The following is a 20,890-nucleotide window of genomic DNA, read 5'->3' on the forward strand; positions in this document are numbered from 1 at the left end:
TTTTTATCTAAGCAATATAATTAAGAGAGATGGTATCCATTTTAGAACTCACTCAAAATTCCAAAGTTTGTGATATCGAAATAAATTCAACATGTTTTCTCTTCTAGTTAATCTCTGGGCAAGTAATCACTTCCTGTTTTCAAACAAGAAAAGTGAAACAAGCAAAAAGCAAAAGCAAGGAAAAAAAACTAAACAAAAAGAAAGGCATTTAAAATATTTTTTAAAAACTCAATATATTTTGACCTAAAAATTTCCATAAAATACCTATGCTTTGATGATTTGAGTATAAGTTAACAGAAATACATAAAATTAGTGTTCCTCATAATTCATATGATATTAACATGTGGGGAAAAGTGCTTGATGGTGAAAATTTCCTTGAAGATAAAGTATTTGCAAAAGCAACCGTACTTTGTAGATGCCCAGGCTAGTACTTTTCAAATAAAAGCCTAAGGGAGAAGGGACAGGTGGGTAAAAATATAAGATATATTTATATCTCTTAATTTTTAACCATCTTAATAGGAAAAGATGATACATAGAAAACGATCAGGGATTAATATTTTCTTGTGCGTAGATTCAAAATTTATTTTAAAAATCTCATACTAGGGCCAGTAAATTTCAGGAATTTTAATGTGATCATCTACAATCCACTGTGTCAAATGTAGTCTCTTTGTGCTATCGTAAAACAAAAGAAGTAGTACTATATTCTAATATTGTTTTATTTTGGTTACCAAGTATTTTGTTGCTCATAGAAAGAAAAAGTAATTATTTCTAGGAAAAACACAGGCAGTGGAGAGGAGTTTTTAAAAAGGAGCCTCATATAAATCACCCCAATCAGTTTATTTTCACTTGCTACTCATCCTGCTCCACATTCAATGCATTATTTATGTTCTATCCACTCTTATAGAACAGTATATGAATGGACATGAGAGATACATGTGCATTGTCAATGAGTTTACACACATAAAGCTCTCTGCACAGGACCTGGAACAGAGTATTTGCTGTTTGTATGTGATATACATTGAAAATTTTATATCTTTAGATAATAAAAATGCAAGGAATATAAGGGAGAGTGAAAGAATAAAAACATTTTAAAAGAAAGTGGCAATGATACTTAAATTGAATTAGAGGTGAAGGCAGAAGAGTGAAAAACTTTCTTATATGAACACACAAAAAAAATCTAAAGGAAATTTGCTAATAAACTCAATGTTTGTGTATTTTATTCTATTCCGTGAATGTTGCATATTTTCCTAAAAATAAAAATCTCTTATGTGCTATAAAACATATACTCTAATATGTCACATGCAGGTTATTTTCAAATTTCTTAATTTAAAGAGTACAAAAGGGATTACATTCTGGAACTGTGGTCTGGCTGGTGAAGTGGCTTATATTCACCTATTGGATAAATAGCTAATGAACAGAAAATAATGGCTAATACTTGGGTTGTTTAATAGAAGACTCACATATTCTCTGTAACATAGCATTACGGACATAGGAGCATTTCAGTATTTTAGCAGTTTTGATATAATGTAAAGATTCTGAATTAACTTTGAGTACTTTCTCCTAAAAAAGGATAGGGGAAATTCTGATCTATGTATTTAAAATTCAAACAGCCAATAAACCTTGCTAAAGAAGTCAGGCTTGTGGAATTAAACTTCATATTATATGTTAGCTTTTTATTTTTGCATAATTGTAGACTAGATTCATAACCCTGTCCAAGATTCATATAGGCTTACACTGGTAGTTACAGAAAAAACTGTAGCTGGATATATTTAGCACTATGTATATAAGAAAAAGTATATGTTTATCAGAATTAGTAATAATGAATGGTAGTATCATGTTTACGTGTGGAGGTAGTATACTATTATAGGGCATTACTGTGTGGAAATAAAACCTATCTGAGTTCAATCCAGGGGCAATGAGACAAACTACAAGCTGGGGAAAGATACTTTTAACAAATATAAACGACGAAGGAATGGTATCGTACACAGAATTTCTAAAAAGCAGAAGAACTAAATAACAACCAAACAGAAAAAATGGGTAAATGACATGCAAGTGCATATCACTGGAAAAGAAACATAAATAACCAATGAAGATGAAATAATGATCATCTTCAGTAATAAACAAGAAGATGGTAATTAGGAATACAATGAGATATCATTTAATCCCCCAGATGAACAAAAGTTAAGAAAGCTGACAATTCTGACTTTGGGGAGGGAATTTATACTCTTTTAGTGGTAAATTTTACAATAACTTTGGAAAACAAATTAGCATTCTCTTAGGAATGTAATCGGGCCACATTTCCTACAATCCAACAATTCCACATCTAGTTGTATAACCCCAGAGAAACTACATATATGCCATGTGCACTACAAGATCTGTGCACGAATTTTCATTGCAGCATTGTAAAAGTAAAAGCTAGAAACAAACATTAGAGAATGGATATTGGATATAGTCATACAATGTACATAAACTACAAATACATGCAATAAAAGGCTATATTTTAGAAACAAAACATTCAGTAAATTAAAGGAAATTGCAGGAAACTATACATATATGATATTTTGTTTTACTCAAAGTTTTAAAATAAATCAAATATTGCTTAGTGATAAATTTAAGAATATATGAAAAAATTAGAATTTGTTTAGAAAAAGCATGGCAATGATAAACACAAAGTACAAAACAATGGTAGTATCTGTGGGAGTGTGATATAGAGCAGGATCACCCAGGTAGCACATCATAGTGTTAACAATACTTCATTGGTATTGTAATATTTATTTTTAAGGTGGGTGGTTTTCATTTTGTCTTTTAAAAACTATTTTATATAATTTAATGTATAATAAATACTATATAATGGAAAAATTATGAGTTGATATGAAGAAGGTATTATTTAAAACATATAGGTACTTTTCATAAATGCAAACTTTGTACGGTTGATAAAAATATTTGAGGTTTGAATAATATTGAAATAGATTAGTCAAAACTGCTCTATACTGAATATCATAAGTCAGTGTGTGTGTGTGTGTGTGTGTGCGCGCGTGCATGCCTGCGCGCGTGTGTTATTTTTCCACATAAATCCATAAGTATGTTTATGGCAGACTAGCATATATTTCATGAAAAAAAGTTGGGTGCAGTCTATTCTCCACATTCATAATGAGGACAGATGTACAGTTGAAATGAACCAACTAAGATGGCTTCAGGCAAATATGTCTACATCCTGTGATATACTAATCATTATTGTGAGATGAACCTAAATAATATAAAACCCAAGTGTGGTAGACTGGATAGTGGCCATAAATTCATCATACCCTTTTATAATTGCCTGCTCTTCTAATCAAGAGATGGAGTCTATCTTTCTACTCCTTGAACAATGGCTGGCCTGGTGATGTTCTTTGACCAATGGAATATGGAAGAAATGACACTTTTTGAGTTCCAGAGCCTAGGCTTCAAGAAGTGTGGCAGATTCAGTTGTCATGATCCTGAAATTGCCAGGTTAAAAACCTGGTCTGGGGGCTTCCCTGGTGGCGCAGTGGTTGAGAATCTGCCTGCCAATGCAGGGCACACGGGTTCGAGCCCTGGTCTGGGAAGATCCCACATGCCGCGGAGCAACTGGGCCCGTGAGCCACAACTACTGAGCCTGCGCGTCTGGAGCCTGCGCTCCGCAACAAGAGAGGCCGCGATAGTGAGAGGCCCACGCACCGCGATGAAGAGTGGCCCCCACTTGCCGCAACTAGAGAAAGCCCTCGCACAGAAACGAAGACCCGACACATCCATAAATAAAATTAAAAAAAAAAAAAAAAAAAAAAAAAAACCTGGTCTGGTCCACTGGAGAGAGGTCTTGTGGAGTGAAAATAAAGGTGTTCCCATCAACAGCCAAAATGGACACCCCTTCATGTGACCCTTGTGTACATTCAGCCCAGCTGACCCTAAAGCTGAATACAGCCTGATGAGTGAGTCTACATTAAAACAGCGGTAGAAACAGCACAGAATCGTGAGAAATCATAAATCTTCATTATTTTCAGCCATTAAATTTGGGGTTGGTTTGTTTTGTGGGAACAGATAACTTACACACCAAAGAAGGTTGAATCTTACTAAAAAGAAGGAAGAAGAAAGGAAGACTCCATGCAACACGAACGATGCTGCTAAGAACTGCTAAACCTCCCTTCATTTTCTGATACGCGCATTTTGATCAACCATTTGGATAACAAGGGACATCCGAATATGCATGCCTTGTTATATGAAGTATTCAAAATTTAATTCAGCATTCTATGTAAGGTGAAAATTCCAACAACTTGCTCTCCCCCATTTGGGTGATTATAGCTGTGGAGTAGGTGCTGGCAGTGTTCACTCAACATTTACTGAATCAATAAATAAATGTTGAAGTCTTTACAATACTCTATTGACTAGAAGCATTCACAAGTCTCACCCACGTTCTGGGGGAGGGGATTATATAGGCTGACAGGTCATAAACAGCAGAGGCAGGGATTATGGGGTCACTCAAGGTTCTGTGTGCCACAGTTGGAGAGAGTACGGACAATAATTCAGACAAATACTTATATACATATAAATACTACGGGGAAAATTAAATCAGGGGTGGACGAGGCAAAATTAGAAAATAACAAACACAACAAACATGGTACCCAAGGAAGGCTGGTGGCATTTCAGGTAAGACCTGATATGAGGGCAAAAGTCATGTGGATTCCTGGGAAAGAGCAGGCAAAGGTAAAATCAAGAGCAAAGGTACTGAGGCAGGGTATACTGAACATGTTTCTAGAACACTGCACATGCCTGGAATTGAGCAAGCAAGAAGGAAAGTAGTAGAAAATGCGGTCAGGGCACTAAGAGGACATCTACTTTTTCATTTGATAAAAGTAGAGTATCCTGGATGAGCCTGGCTGAATCAGGTAAAAATCCTTCAAAGAGGCCCTGAGCCCTTCCTGAAGCAAGCGTTTCTCTTTGGGGTTTGATGAAGTAGACGGCCGTGCGGAGGAAGCCCACGTGGCAGGGACCTGCGGGCGGCCTCTGGGACCTCAGGGCAGCCTCCAGTCAAAAGCCACAGAAAGTGGGGCCCTATGTCATACAGCTGCAAGAAAATGAATTCTGTCAACAACCTGAGTGAGCTTGGAAGTGGATTTTTCCACAGATAAGCCTCCAGGTGAGAACACAATCTAGCGGACACCTGAAATGCAGCCTTTTGAGATCCCGAGCAGAGAGCAGAGTATAGAATGAAACTGTGTCTGACTTCCTGACCCATGGAAACTGTTAGACAGTAAATGTGTGTTATTTTAAGCCACCAAATTTATGGTAATTTTTTACAGCAATCAAAAATTAATACACCGATTAAAATAGAGCTCACAAAGGGAAGGCTTTTGCTATGTTTTTGCTGGATCAGGCATTCAGTAAGTGTTGAATAAACATTTCTTTTTGCCACTTAGAGCATTAGGCAGGCTGGTTCTGTCTTCTGTGAGCATGTGTTTACCTCCTATTAGGACCCACTTTTTGGGCTGTTGTCACTAGGTTCATCTCATCACTCAAACAGTCCCTGGCCACCCCTGCTTCCAGACCTTTCACTGTAATCTCCTTTCAGTCAAGTGCTCTCCACCTTCCCCTCTGCTTGTTCAAATTCTACTCCCCTCTTGTGCACATCTTCAGCAAATATAAGTTGGTTCACCATTTAACAGTGATGTGTTTCCATTTTAATGATTCAAGCAAAAACTGTAAGAATTTAGGGTTTTTCTGAGGTCTAAATTTATAGACATTGCATGTTCTTTTGGAATCAACTAATAAGCAGTTATTCTCAGGTTTTTGTTTTCATTGCTTTTAATGCCTTAGTTCTCAAAACAGTGTTTAAAATACGTGTATGTAGTTTGTGTATGTAGTGTGTGTGTGAATACGGTATAGATAAGTGGATATAATTATTACTTACATGCCAGATATTATGGTAGGTTCTACAGACTATCCTCTTTACTCTTTTGAATATAAAACAACTTCCATAAGTTTTTTATTCTCCTGTTTGTTGAGGGAACGAAGGTGTGGTTATTTTAGATAAACCCTCAAGGCCATACAACCAGTTGGCAGAGCTGGAGATGGCACTTAGATTTGTGTGACTTCAAAGCCAATGCTTTTTTCCAGTACCCTAAATTATCTCCTCAATTAAATAAAAAGTTATGTGAAACAAAATATACATAGTATCAAAATATATGCAAACAAGTATTTCCCATTATCTTATATACCTATATACTTATAAAAATATTTATTCATCTTCGACCTTGCTATCTTCTCTTTAAGTGTCTATCAGGTTAGACATGTTTAACGTTACTGATGCAAGTTAAATCAATCACAAATTCATAGGTGATCTTAGAAAAAACAAATTGCACCTGAGCCAGCAGAAAAAAAAATGTGTTGCTTATGTGAGTGAGAAATGAGTGAATGAAACAGTGAGGTGATTGTTTTTCTGTCAAATTTCTTATACATAAAACAGCAAGTTTTTAAAAAGTATGTGAGTCAGTCAAGATATTGATTGATCTATCCAAGAAGAAATGTACAAGGGCATGGACTAATCATTTCATGCACTAGATAGACAACTATGCACTTGTATACCAGTAAATTTTATTTATAAATAGCAAGAGCACCACACCCTTACTTAATGTTCTTGTGGATCCAAGCTAAAGGGAATAAAACTTCCACATGGAAGTCACAGGATCAGATTCAAATTATACCTTGTATTTCTGACTCAGAATTGTAACTACCTAAGAGCTCTTTTATAATCTAAGTGAAAAATAATTTAAGGTCAATTTTCCAGTCTGTGTGTGCTTGTGTGTATGTGTTTTTAGCTGAATAGGTGTGGTCAGCAGTATGCTTGTGTAACGTAGGACTGTTTAACGTTGTCCTACGTGCATAACGTAGGACTGTCATGCACACCTATGGAATTTGGCTTACATAATAAAGCAATATAACAGACAACCTCCAACCAGCCTTCGAGATAAATAGAGAAGGGTCATAGGGCTACAAGCTGATGTTGGCAATACATACAACATTGATTTATAAAAGAAAGAGGATTAATTGCTTCAATGTCTCTGATTCTAATGATAGCTTCAAAGAAAAATGATGAGAACATTGTATCCTTGTAGGATAATCACTCCTAGTCAGTCAGTCCTAATTCATATTGAATGGAGTCACTGAGGCCATTCATTAGGTTTCTGTACAACTTGTGGGGTGCAAAGAACAGTTTTAGTAAAACTCTGATAAATGGCAAAGATTTACATAAAGTTCTAAGAAATAAAAATGTTAGGAAAACACAAATTTGAAATTCACAATTAGGAAACAAGATTTGGTAACTGGTTTTAATTTTTAAATTTTTGAACTTTAAAAAGAAGTGGAAAAAAGCCTATTTCACAGGTAAAAATGTTGATAATAAAATACTTGCCCAGTCTTTACCATATAGTTGTTGACCTCTGGTCAGAGAAGACTTATTCAGATTTAACCTCAGAAATTCAGTGGTTAATAACAATAATATTTTAATAATGATAATAGTAGTACAAATACTTTTTATAACAACAATAATAGCAGTAATAATAGTAATATGAATAATGATAATTAAAATGTATCAAGTGCTTCCTATGTTCTTCCTTTGTGTCGTTTAATTTTTCCACCAAGCCATATGGAGTAGATATCATTATTATACCACTTTAAGGAAATGTTTTAGTGGCAAATCACAGGCAATATCTGCTCTTGAAGAATTGGCCATGTGTGTGCCTTTCTGGAAAGAATAGGTAAGCAGCCTGAAAGATTTGGCCATGGTCCTCCCTTCCTTGAATCATAAACCAAAGATAATTCAGAGGTAACTTATTCAAACTATTAGTCTTTTCAGAACACTTTGCAGCTAAATGGATAAGCCCTTTTAGCTCTCCACATTTTTCAAGGTACTTTTATTACATTGCATCTGAAATTTCATCTAAACCCCTTGAGGTAGGTGAGTACTGCTATCAACACATGGAAGAAAACATTGCTTAGTGATCAAGAGCTATGCTGTCAGACTGCCTTTGCTGTAATCCCGACTTGTTTGCGTATTACCTATGTGAATTCAAACAAGTGATTCAACCTGTTACTCAGTTTTCCATTATGAAAATAATAATAGTAACCACATCATGAGTTTGATACGAAGACTAAACGGAATAATGCAGGTAAGTCTTTTAGAACATAGTATGAGCTCCATGCATATTAGCTCTCGTTAAACCTATTTTACAGGTGAACGACCTAAGGCAGAGTCCAATGTCCAAAAAAGTGAGTGTCAGGCTAAGAATTCATTACCATAACATTAAGTTCAACATTGCTGCTCCTTCCCAACCCCTATGTCAGTAGTTCCCAAACTTGACTTTTGGATCTCGTGGCAAGCCAAAAAATTATTTCAAGGGATCCTTAAGTTCATATAAAATAATAATAATAGCACCTAACATTTATTAAGCATGTACTATGTGTTAAGCACTGTACTAAATCTCTTACATAGATTATCTCATTTAATTCTCAAAACCCTATTTGATAGACATTATTAGTTTATCCCTTTACAGATGAGGAAGTTAAGGCCAAGAATATTTAAGTGATCAAATAACTGCCCAAGGACACACAGAAAGTAAGTTCCTGAGCCAGGAATCAAATTCAGACAATATGGCTTCAAAGCTCAAGTCCTAACATTCACTTTCACCTACTGACTAATTTAAGTAAACAGACAGCGTTTCACCCCTAGAGTTCATCACCCTCAAAAGCTGGACACACTACACTGCCCTTCACTATCCCACCATCAAAAACCCCAGTGTTTTTTGTAACTATACATTTTCACGTTTGCAACACGGACAACTTAAAGAACCTACATTCTCTCTTTGTTCTGGAGCATTTAAGATAAACTACCACAATATACCCAAGAGTAGGTTCATTAAATGAAATTACTCTCCTTCATGCCTCCAATTAGAATGCCTTCCCTCACATGCCTTTAGCATGTGAAAATGCTAAATTTTTTTTATTTTTAAGGGGTTTTTTTTGCATTTATATTTCTAAACTTCATTAAACATGTACAATTTATGCTTCTTTATTTTGATTTTAGGTTGTAACCTCAAGAAACAAAATATATGTAGACATATTAACTTTATTTAATGCCTATTTAAATATATATGTTAGATTAGATGATATCCAAGATACTGGTACTAAGATTTAATACTTCATTTTTTTAATTTAGATTTTTTTAAAAATTGGAAATATATTTACATGGTTCAGAAATTTTAAGGTACCAAAAAATATTAACTTAATGAAGAATCTTCCCCCTATTCCTTTCTTCTAGTCACACAATTCACTTTCCCACAGGCAACCATGTGTAAGGATCTTGTTTATATTTCTTGATACATTTACATGCATGTAAAAACATTTGTACATTTATATGCATATAACTCCCCTTCTTCATTTTTATACTTATATGCCTTGTATGGTAGCATACTTCACAGATTCTCCTGTTTCATGTTTTATTCTTTCTTTCTCTTTTCCCCTCTCTCTCTCTGTTTAATATATACACACATGATGCAGCAAGCTCAAATATATATGTATTTTTTATAAATGCTCCATACTGGTATTAAAAACTTTGATCTTTCCATTGGTAAATGCATATTCTACTTTATGAGTGAACCACAAAATTTAAGCAGTTCCCTATTAATGGCTATTAGGTTGTTTTCAGTCATTCCATTACAAATGACTAATTTTGCATATACATCAATTTGCACACGTGTGAGCGTATCATTTATGTAGCACAAATTCCTTGGAGTGGAATCCTGGTCAAAGGGTATGAGTATTTGTAATTTGATAAATATCACTGAATTGTCTTCCAAAGAGTCTGTCCCAACTTATAATTATTACTCAATTATGAAAGTGTCTCTTTCAGTTTTCTCTCCAGTCAACACAGGAGAGAATATTAGCATTTATGTTTCATGCTTAAATAAGGTTACACAATGCACATTCCAAGGATGTTGGCAGGTTGCTCAGCACCAAAGTTAAACAATATAACCCTTGATTTAAAAGAATAAAACCATATCCATGAAAACATTAGTGATGAGAATTATGTTTTTTAATCTTTATCTAAGATTCAAAATCATAAATATGAATCCAAAAGTTCAGTGTTCTTGGAAGATAAGTTTTAATCCTAACAGGTCAAATTAAACATATTTTTCAGTTGTAGAAAAACCTCAATTATAATGATTTTATGTCTATAGAATTATTAACTCTCGCAAGTAATTAACAAAACATCCTAGTCACAATTTTCACTTTAACAGCCTACAAAGAAAAATCTCAAATGGCAGAGTCTCTGCCAAGAACTTTTTGTAAAGTCACTTCTATCACTTGTTGAGAAACAACTACATGGCCTACTTTCTTTATAAACATCATGCAATGCAATTTGTCCAACCACTTTATGAAGGTTAATAGTATCGATCCAAATTTAGAGACCAAAAAACTGAGACTCAACAATATTAACCAGCTCAAGGTGACACAACAAATAAGTACTGGCAAGTAAGTGAATGGGTAAAAATTTCCCACAAATACTACTCACAAAGTAAATAGACAAAAACATTGTTGAATGAATGAATTAAATATGCAACAAATGTTTAATCCTGCTATAGCTACCTAAAGCAAATATCTTACCTCAAAAGCAAATGACAAAGAAGGGATGAAAGGCTTCAGATGACCCAATCTACACAGCATTAGGAACACCAAGCAACGGAAAGTTTCCAGAACAGCTGCCTTAGGTCTGAAATAAAATGTCATTTACATGCATTAGCTTTAAATATGCTCTTTATTACCTGGTATAATTAATAGAGTGATATACATTTATATTAATTTTCAAGAAACACATAGTATTTTAATATATTTGAGGAGCATGTGCCTCTGAAGCTGCTTGAAAACAGGCATTAAACTAAGACACAAAATGTACCTTTTTAAAGAAAATCTATTCTTTATCAATTTATTGCTTAGTTTGAGAATTGCTGAATTAGGGTGAAACATTTTCAACTAATAAATAAAATATTAGACAACTAAATTTCTAGGGTTTCAAGACTAGACTCCCCTCACTCACCCAATACCTTCAAACTTCATTCATTTAATAAATGACTTCTTAGGAGGACTGACATAGTTAACGACAGTACTCTAAAATAATGAACGCTCAAATTATGAAATATTGGGAACATGACAACGTGTAGTTAAGTCTAACATGATAGGCAGCATAGATCTTTATTAATTATTTTGTGATGAATATTTTCATTATATTTAGTATTCTCGAAATTCAAACTCTAACATATAAAATAGGTATATGTATTTAAAATGGAGTTGAGGGTCACACAGATAGGCATTTATAAATTGCCTTACAATAATAGGAATGAACTACTTTATCCGATTAAAATAGACTTCATATGATAGTCAACCAACATTTATTGTATAATTAAATATTTTCATAAAAGACAAATGGTATTTTTATGAAAGGTGAATTTTTCTAATAAAATATTATTGAATTAATGTCATAATAAAGCTATATTTTATTTAGTTAATTTAGAATATAGAGGTAAAGAAAAAAGTATAAAAAAATCTAAAATAGTGTATTTATTAAGCTTAAAAAATTCTTCTGCCATCAATTATGACATGTTGCGCACTTCCCTGGTGGCGCAGCTGTTAAGAATCCACCTGCCAATGCAGGGGACACGGGTTCAAGCCCTGGTCCAGGAAGATCCCACATACCACGGAGCAACTAAGCCAGTGCGCCACAACTACTGAGCCTGCGCTCTAAAGCCCACGGGCCACAACTACTGAGCCCACGTGCCACAACTACTGAAGCCCACGCACCCAGAGCCCATGCTCCGCAACAAAAGAGAAGCCACCGCAATGAGAAGCCTGCTCACCACACCGAAGAGTGGCCCCCGCTCGCCACAACTAGAGAAAAGCCTGTGCGCAGCAATGAAGACCCAACACAGTCCAAAATAAATAAATAATTTAATAAAATTAAAAAAAAAATTATGACATGTTGTTTCTATAAAATTGAATATAACATTTTTGTGCAAAAAAAGACAACACATTTTTACCAAATAATTTAAACTCAGTTAAAACAGGGTGACAGTTCATGATTCATTTGCATCCAAGTAATGTGATTTTTGTGTATGTGAAAAAAAATTAAGAAATATTTTCCCTTGTAAAATAATCTTATTTCATTACTGTAAACTATTATTTTTTAAATTGATATTTGGGTAATTTTCAGTGATAAAACAGAAAATAAAATTTCTAATTTAAAACACATTTATTTTTATTAATTCTGTTCTATCGTTTACTGTTTAACTTTATATTGTGAAATGAAACATACATGGGGAGAAGTACACAAAACAGAAGTATGCAGCTCAATGATTTTCAACAAATAAACAACCATATAACCACCACTCAATAGTAGCCCCCCCAAAGACATCTCACCTCCTCAATACTTCCACCCTCCCTCTGTTGCAAAAAGAATCACAACCTGTTAGTTTATCATTTATGGTAATCATACCATTTCTTGCTCTCTTTTACTTATATGTTTATTGCTTTAGCATAAATTCCTAAAAACTGTTCTTTACGCTTATCTTTTTTTTTACTTTTTGTAAATGAAATTATATTGTGTGCACCTTTTTGTATTTAGCATCTTTCAATCAGTGTTGTTAGTGAGATACATCTACGATTCTGCATGCAGCAGTAGCTCATTCTTCACTCGTGCATTATTCCATTGTGTGAACAGACGAATATTCATGCATCCATTCACCTTGTGAAGGACATTTGGATTGTTGGCCACATTTGTTTATTAGGAACAATGCTTTCTGAACATTCTTTCACATGATTTTTGGGTGCATTGTTAGTATATATCTGGAATTGAATGGCCGGGTTATAGGGTATGTGTGTGTGTATATATATATATATATATATATATATATATATATATATACACATACATATACACACACATATATTCAAATTTAGTAAAATTCTCAAACAGTTTTTCAAATTAGGTATCACAATATAAACTGCCTCCTTTAGGGTGTGAGCATTCCAACAGGTGGTATTGTCAATTCTTTTGATTTTAGCCATTTGTGATACAAAGTCTTTGTTGCTTGTAAAAATTGGCAAATACCATCTCCTACCCGAAAATTTTACTTTTGTACTGTCTTAATAAGGGTTAATTTTTGAAGAATTGACTTCCGTAATATTATTCTAAACTAATTCATCAATTTTATCTATGTGATTAGGGATTTCTGTGGACCATTTAATATTTTTACCTACTCCAAGGTTATAGAGATATGTTACTATACTATCTGCTAGAATCTATACTGGCTTTCCTCTCACTTTTAAATCTGCAATCCCCTGACCCCAGAATTAATTTTTTATGGTGTGAAATATTTGTCAAGTTTATTTTTCTTATTCCTATGTGGAAATCCAGTTTTTCTAAGACCATTTATTGAAAAGATAGCATTTTCCCGTAGCTCTGCAGGGACACCTTTGTCACAAATCAAGTCCATATATATGCATAGATCTGTTTCTAGGTTCTCTGTTCTAATCTTTGTGCCAATAAAACATGTCTAATTACTGTAGCTTTATAATAAATCTTGATAGCAAGTAGCTCAACTCCTGCCATTGTAAAAAAATCTCAAGATTGTGCTGGCTATTATTGGGCCTTTGCATTTTCATATACATGTATTTTAGAAAGAGCCTTCTTTGTCAAATTCCACAAAGACGAGACCTTTTATAATTTTAATTCAAATAGCACTGAATATGTAAATCAATTGCTGAAATTGTAATCTTTACAATATTGAGGATTCTAATTTATGAATATAGTTATCTCTCCAATTTTAAAAATTCTTTATTTTTCACAGTATTTCAATAGTTCTATAGTGTAGTTTAGAGATTTTGCACTCATTTTTTTAGGATTGGTTTTTCTTGGCATTTGATATATTTGATGCTATTGCATAAAGTTTTACATTTCCTAGTACATAAAAATATCGTTGATGATAATTTCTTTAAAACTTTTCTGAAATTCATCCATTAATTTGAATAAATTCCCTATAGATTCCTTAGATTTTCTAATTAATTCACTAATTAGATTTTAGATTAATTAACATAAATTAATTTTCTAATTAATTTATTAATTCCTTTCAAATCCTTATGGCTTTTCTTTCTTTCTCTTTCTTTTCTCCACTGACAGTTTCCAGCCCAGTGTTAAATAACGAGCATATCTAACTGCTTCTCAGTTTCAAAGGAAAATTTTCAACATTTCACTATCAAATGTGAAGCTTGCTATAGAAATTTGATTAAATAGTTTTTACTTCACCTACATTTTTGCTGGATATAGAATTACAGGTTAGCAGTAATTTTCTTTCAGCACTTTAAAAATATCAATAAGGCCAGAGGCAGGGGAGACTTTATATAAATATATACAATAAGAATAACTTAATGTATCATAGGATATATTGTGATTAAAATCAATAGCTTGCTTATTTGGCCTATTTATTTGTATCCATGGAAACAACAAAATCTTCATTAAAAACATAAAACTATGCTATTGTTATTGGCTGACTGATAATTTTACTACGTATATGGAACCAACAGAATTGTGATCTTTAAAATGTGATCCTGATTCTTTGGATCTGGGTAATTATTTCAGATTATCTTGTGACTCAGTTTTTCATTTTCTCTTCTTATGGCTTAGTAGGTATTTTATTTCTAGTATAGAAAAGTAGGGATGGATGGAAAGCCAAACAAGTTAAATGATAAAATAAACACAATTTTTAAACTATAGAAGGAAATACGTTTAAAATTCTATACACCGTTTACACATGACTATGTGAAGTGTGCCGGCCGCATCACTCTACCAAATGTTTATAGCGAAGGCATATTACACAGTTCCATTAACCATTTGGACCTGGATCTTGATGAAACTTCAGAATCTACTGATATTCCAGAGCAGCTATTAAGCATTTCTTAGGAAAGTGACATGATATTCAATATAGATTAAATGCATGTTTACTGGGCTTTTACATTTAAAATTTCCTGAAAGTAATCTGGCTATTGGTTACCTACTTGAAAAACAATTACACTACAACGATGATAAGATTTCAAGAATGACTGAGCTTTTTTGCCATTTTTCACAGTTATATGTAAATTCTATAATATGTGAATTCTGGAGTCATATTGCTTGGGTTTGTGTTCTGTTCTATCTCTTACTGTTCTTCTGTCTGACTTTCATAACCTGTCAAATGGAGTTTATAGTAATTCTTACCTTAAAGTGTTGCAAGAAATAATTAAGCATTCTGTGGCACATATTAAGTACATAAGTATTGGTATTAGTATTAATTTTAATGATTGATAAATACTAAGCAATAACAAGTGGGTATTTTGCTATATACCTTCAGCCATAAAAGCAATTTAAAATTGTTCAAGTGAATGTATTTTCTGGCCAGAGTAGTATTTAAAACTGGAATCATTAAATACTATGCTGTGTGAGGGTAAAGGCCATAAACTTTAAATATGCAGTTGGCCCTCCATATTCATGGGTTCTGCAACTCATATTCAACCAACTGCAGATGAAAAAATATTTTTAAAGAATTCCAGAAAGTTCCAAAAAGTAAAACTTGAATTTCCCACTGCCAGCAACTATTTACATAGCATTTATATTGTATTTACATCTATCTACATAGCACATACATTACATTAGGTATTATAAATAATCTAGATAGATGATTTAAATTTACGGGAGCATGTGCATAGGTTCTGTGCAAATACTATGCCATTTTACATAAGGGACTTGAGCATCTGCAGATTTTGGTATGGGGGTGGGCGGGGCTAGGTCCTGGAACCAATCTCTTGCCGATACCGAGAGACAACTATACATACACTTAGGTGTATATTATGAACTGTTCAATAGCAAAGGAAAAATAAATAATTTTTAGATTTTATTAAGTACTCAGAGTTATACTCTACGTTTTGCTGACTTAATCATTATATTTTATAAGTTTTCTTAATATACTTGAAAAACCTAAGTTTCATTTAAAGGGCTTAGATTTAAAATGGACCTTTGATTTAAAAACAGACAAACCACTACTCTGTCTCATTTAAAATGAAGGTGTGAATTTGTAGTTTCAACTTTATTTTTTTAATAACAAATGTTTGCTGAATTTCAAACTTTCACATATATTTTTAAAACCACATTATAAAGTTACAAAAATAGAAGAATTTCACTTCTTACCTTTGATCCAGAAGAAATCCAATGGAGGTCAAGGTCAGGATAATGAAGCAAGCCCTCAGAAGGAGAGTGACCTGTGATAGTGCCTGTCAAACAAACACAGAGACCAATGGATCTTTAGGTGAGTCATCCAAAGGAGCATCAGAATTTAAAGCTGACAAGAATAACAGACTCAATTTTATTTTATGTTATACCATTTGTTACTGACATTTTCCAAGAAGACTGAATATGCAGAGAATATTTTGGTTTACCTAATGTCGTTTAGTTATCTTGTTGGACACCTGGAGAATGAATTAGACAGTTCTAATGATATTTTGCTTAAAGTGTTCTTTCTAATAATTCTCCTTTAAAGTTTTGGCTTTTGTAGTTCTTTGAAACACGCCTCCACATATGGAGAAATCACTTACATTTTTATGAATAAGTACCACATTTCAATGGTTATTTTTAATATCACCAATTCTTCATGGTTTCAAACCCAAAAGTGTCTTTAATAAAGAAAATATTTAAAGGAGAATGTGTTTATGAGTGCAAACACATACATGAAAGAAATTACACACATCCACTCACATTTTTATTTGATGAAATCTGTATGTTCCTCTGTACATGTCAAGGGTCCTTTTTTGAATTAGTGACAAAACCCACATATTTCTCTATTATAATTATAAATTAATTATGCATTTTGTTTACATGTAAAAATTTAATAATAATGTTTATTGAGCATCTACTATTTTATAGCTTCCATGCTATGTGTTTCACACATGCTAATTCTTTTCATATTCCCAACAAACTTGCAGAGTAGGTATCATCATATATGCTTCATATATGAAAAAACAAAGCTGGAATCAAAAGATGAAGTAACTTTTCCATCATCACACAGAAGTAAATGATGCCTCTGAAATTCAAAACAGACCTACCTGACCCTTAAGTGTGACAATGGTAGAACACATATGAGCAACAAACTTAAAGGAGGCATAAGCAGAGATCTATACTGAAGTTACATAGCTCATGTTAGGGCCAGATGGTTACCACTTCAGATTGAGAGTGGATCACTAAAAGCAAGGAGTTGGATGCACAGCTAATGGACGATTTCCCTTGTCACTCATGGTATTTATGTTTCACCTTTATGAGAACACCAAAGGTTGTTTTATGTTGGCTAAAATAGTGATTAAACGCTCTCTTTTTTCTTTTTCCTGAAATAACTAGAGGTAATTTCAAGTCATTATGAACTAATATACATACCTACAACTAAGTAGCATCTGTCCAAAGTTACAAACAAAAGTTACCAATTACAATTGCTGCTCACATCCAATATCTCAGTTCCATATCATCTTCTAAATCAGCGCTGTCTCTCATGGCCAACTTTTAACACCTCCCTAGTTACTTTCTAAATGCCTACAATGGCACCCAGAATTGCCAAGGGGCTTTAACCCTCCGGGGCAATAGTTTAGTAGAAGAGTATTTTTGAGTGGTCAAAAAACTGAATAAAAAGTGTCAGAATGTTTAGGAATATGGAGACAGTGCTGGATATCAGATATAGGATGGGGAGTTCAGTGAACTCCAGAACGTTTGAGTGGAGAGCAGGAGAGTACTATTTGGGTATGTGGAATTCCACGGTGGCTGCTTTGGGACAGTAAAGCAGAAAAGCAAAAACAAAAAACAAAACAAAACAAAAAACACACCAGAAAAATATTTTCTTGGTGGTAGAAGTAACTAGGTGTGCTTGAGTAGATTAATGTTTGCTTAGGGGAACTATTTTGTCTCTAAATAAAAATGCTTCTTACACCATTATTGCTTCTTTTTGATCTTTTAGGGAAAAATTCATATGGAAGGGAGAAATGATTTGTGCCCCAAACCTATAGCATGATTTTAAATACTCTATAAGAATGCAGCGTTTGAAATTATTTGAACCTATTAGCCATGTAACCAGTCAAATTGTTCAGCATTTCTAAGTCTCTCTTATGTGTTCAGTACATCTGAAATAAAATATGAGTTTGGCAAAGACTATAATAAAGTACTTAGAAGAGTGCTTGGCATAAAGTCAGTTAGTGATATGATGATTATCATTGTTATTATAGTCAGCCTATATTAATTTTCTAAATGGCTCTTAGGCTAATCTTAATTAATTACAATAAGTTAAGGAAGCACAAGTAAAAGGTTTATTAGCTCTTTCAAATATCAGGAAATTCAGAGACAGGACAAAATATATTTTTTGTTTCGCTTAGGGAATTTATGATCCCTGGACCAAAAAAGAATAAAGAACTCTCTCCACAAATTGCTTCCTGGCTAATGGTGTCTAAGTGAAAACCAACTTAATACAGCTATCTGGCTGCCTAGTGAAGCTTCTACTTGGCTATTACACATCTGAAACTTAGCCTGCCTAAAACCCTGTATTTGATTTCCTTCTCCACACCACACGCTCCCCACTTCTCTTCGTTTTAGGGATGGTACCCACAGTTTTTCATCTGCTCAAGCCAAAAACCCATAACTCATCCTTGACTCTTTCTCTCACTATCTACTTCTAATACATCAGCACTATATTTGAAATACATCCAGAATAAAGATATTTGCTACAAACAGCACACAGAAAAAAATACCATGTTTCACCCCCAACATTATCTCTACTACATTAAAATACCCTCCTAACTGGTCTCTCTGATTCTAAATTGTGTGTCCACCTAACCTGGCTTCCCTCCCCTGGTATGTAGCCAGAGCTATCTCTTTAAAACTAAGTCATATTATATCATTCTTATGTTCTAAATCCCCCAGGAGCTTGAAATCTCAGTAAGAATAAAGCTCAGAGTCCTCACTCTGACCTCTACACAACATATCCCCTATTATCATATAATTCCCGAATCATTTCTGTCTTTCATTCTTATGCTACATCAGAAATTTTGCTCTTCCTTGAATATGACAAACATCCTTCCCACTCAAATCTGTTTCATCTACCGTCTCTTAGGCTTGAAATGGCTTCCCACAGTGATCCTTATGGTTTATTCCTTCATTTCATTCAGGTAACTACTGCATGTCCTTGTTCATCCTATATAAAATAGTACTTCTCCACAATGCTCTATAACCTTATTCTGTTGTATTTTCCTCCTTACAACTTATCACGCCCATACACTTATACATTTGTTTGTTTGTTCATTCTCTAGATGTTTGTTGTCTGTCTTCTCTCACTCCCTAAGAGAGGTTTTATCTTTTTATTCACTATTATATCCCAAGTGCCTAGAACACTGCCTAGCACATAGTCAGTAGCTAATATGGTTTTTGAATGGCTGACCGAATGATTGAATTATTTTACATTTGTGTTTATTATTCATACCTTTCATATAATTCTAATTGGCTTAATAAATAATTTAATATTATAACATTAATATTTAATTTAATAGCAATATTTTAGTCCTTAAAATTATAATTATTTAATAATTTAATATTAATATACTAAATGCTTGTGTTAAATATTTAAAACATTAAATACTTTAATATTTCTATGTTTAATTTCTTAAAGAACAAAACTGTCCTAAAACTGTTTGAGTTTAAAGGAAACTAAGATTACCAGAAGAAGAAATCCAATATTGAACACATGCTTCCTTTAGAGAGTCCATTTTCCTATGAAACTCTTTTTTCCATATTGTATCCTTTGATAGGCTAATCAGTTGATCTTCTCTGATTTCTACACATTCATTCCATGAATATGTATTGAGCATTTGCTAGGAACTGTGGTAAATAGGAGTTTAAGAGAGTGAGCAAGAAAGACAAAATCCCTGCCTAGAAATCACACTACTTTAATTCCGCTGGTAGGACCATAGGCCAGCTACACTAGAGCAAAAAGGAGGGAAAAATAGAATAGACTTTATAGACTTTGACCACTGTAAATACTTAGCCTCCTGTGTTTTAAACAAGATGTGAAATGACATGAAGCTTGTTAATTTTTTATAACACTACAATTTCATTTTTCTTTGGGTTTACTACCATTTTACACCATTCACTGCTAGTATATCTTTCATGTAAGATATTGCTGTCCTAAAGTGCTAAAATGGAATTATTCTAAATTAGGCTTTGAATATATTATGTCTTCATCACAAAAAATGAGAAAGTCCATAACTATAAAAAGCTTATGGGGGCTTCCCTGGTGGCGCAGTGGTTGAGAATCTGCCTGCCAATTCAGGGGACACAGGTTCGGGCCCTGGTCTGGGAATATCCCACATGCCGCGGAGCAACTGGGCCCGTGAGCCACAATTACTGAGCCTGCGCGTCTGAAGCCTGTGCCCCGCAACAAGAGAGGCCGCGATAGTGAGAGGCCCGTGCACTGTGATGAAGAGTGACCCCAACTTGCCACAACTAGAGAAAGCCCTCGCACAGAAACGAAGACCCAACACAGCCAGAAATAAAATAAATAAATAAATAAATAATTCCCATTAAAAAAAAAAAAGCTTATGAAGCAAGGAATTAATTTTCCTCCTTTAAAATTATCTTTCAAATCCCAAGCAGTTTGGTAGCTCTTATTTCCATAGGTTTCTCAGTGCAGGAATTGCTGTGCAGATTTTTATGCCTGAAAAAAGCAAACATCCCTGCAACTTTAAGCAGATGAGAAAAAATACTCATGAGGCAACG

At 33.8% G+C, this 20,890-nt stretch overlaps 1 protein-coding gene across 1 annotated transcript in view; it reads right to left on the bottom strand.

Moving 5' to 3' along the window:
- Positions 1-20,890, bottom strand: part of AGMO (alkylglycerol monooxygenase) — a 377,145-nt gene that overhangs the window by 138,838 nt on the left and 217,417 nt on the right. Inside the window, exons 12-13 of the mRNA XM_007164886.2 lie at positions 16,280-16,362; positions 10,675-10,780 (exon numbers count right to left, since the gene is read on the bottom strand). Coding sequence (XP_007164948.1) covers positions 10,675-10,780; positions 16,280-16,362 — 189 coding nt within the window. The remainder of the gene's footprint in view (positions 1-10,674; positions 10,781-16,279; positions 16,363-20,890) is intronic.

The sequence above is a fragment of the Balaenoptera acutorostrata genome, chromosome 7 (genome assembly GCF_949987535.1).
Source record: "Balaenoptera acutorostrata chromosome 7, mBalAcu1.1, whole genome shotgun sequence".
Lineage (NCBI taxonomy): Eukaryota > Metazoa > Chordata > Mammalia > Artiodactyla > Balaenopteridae > Balaenoptera > Balaenoptera acutorostrata.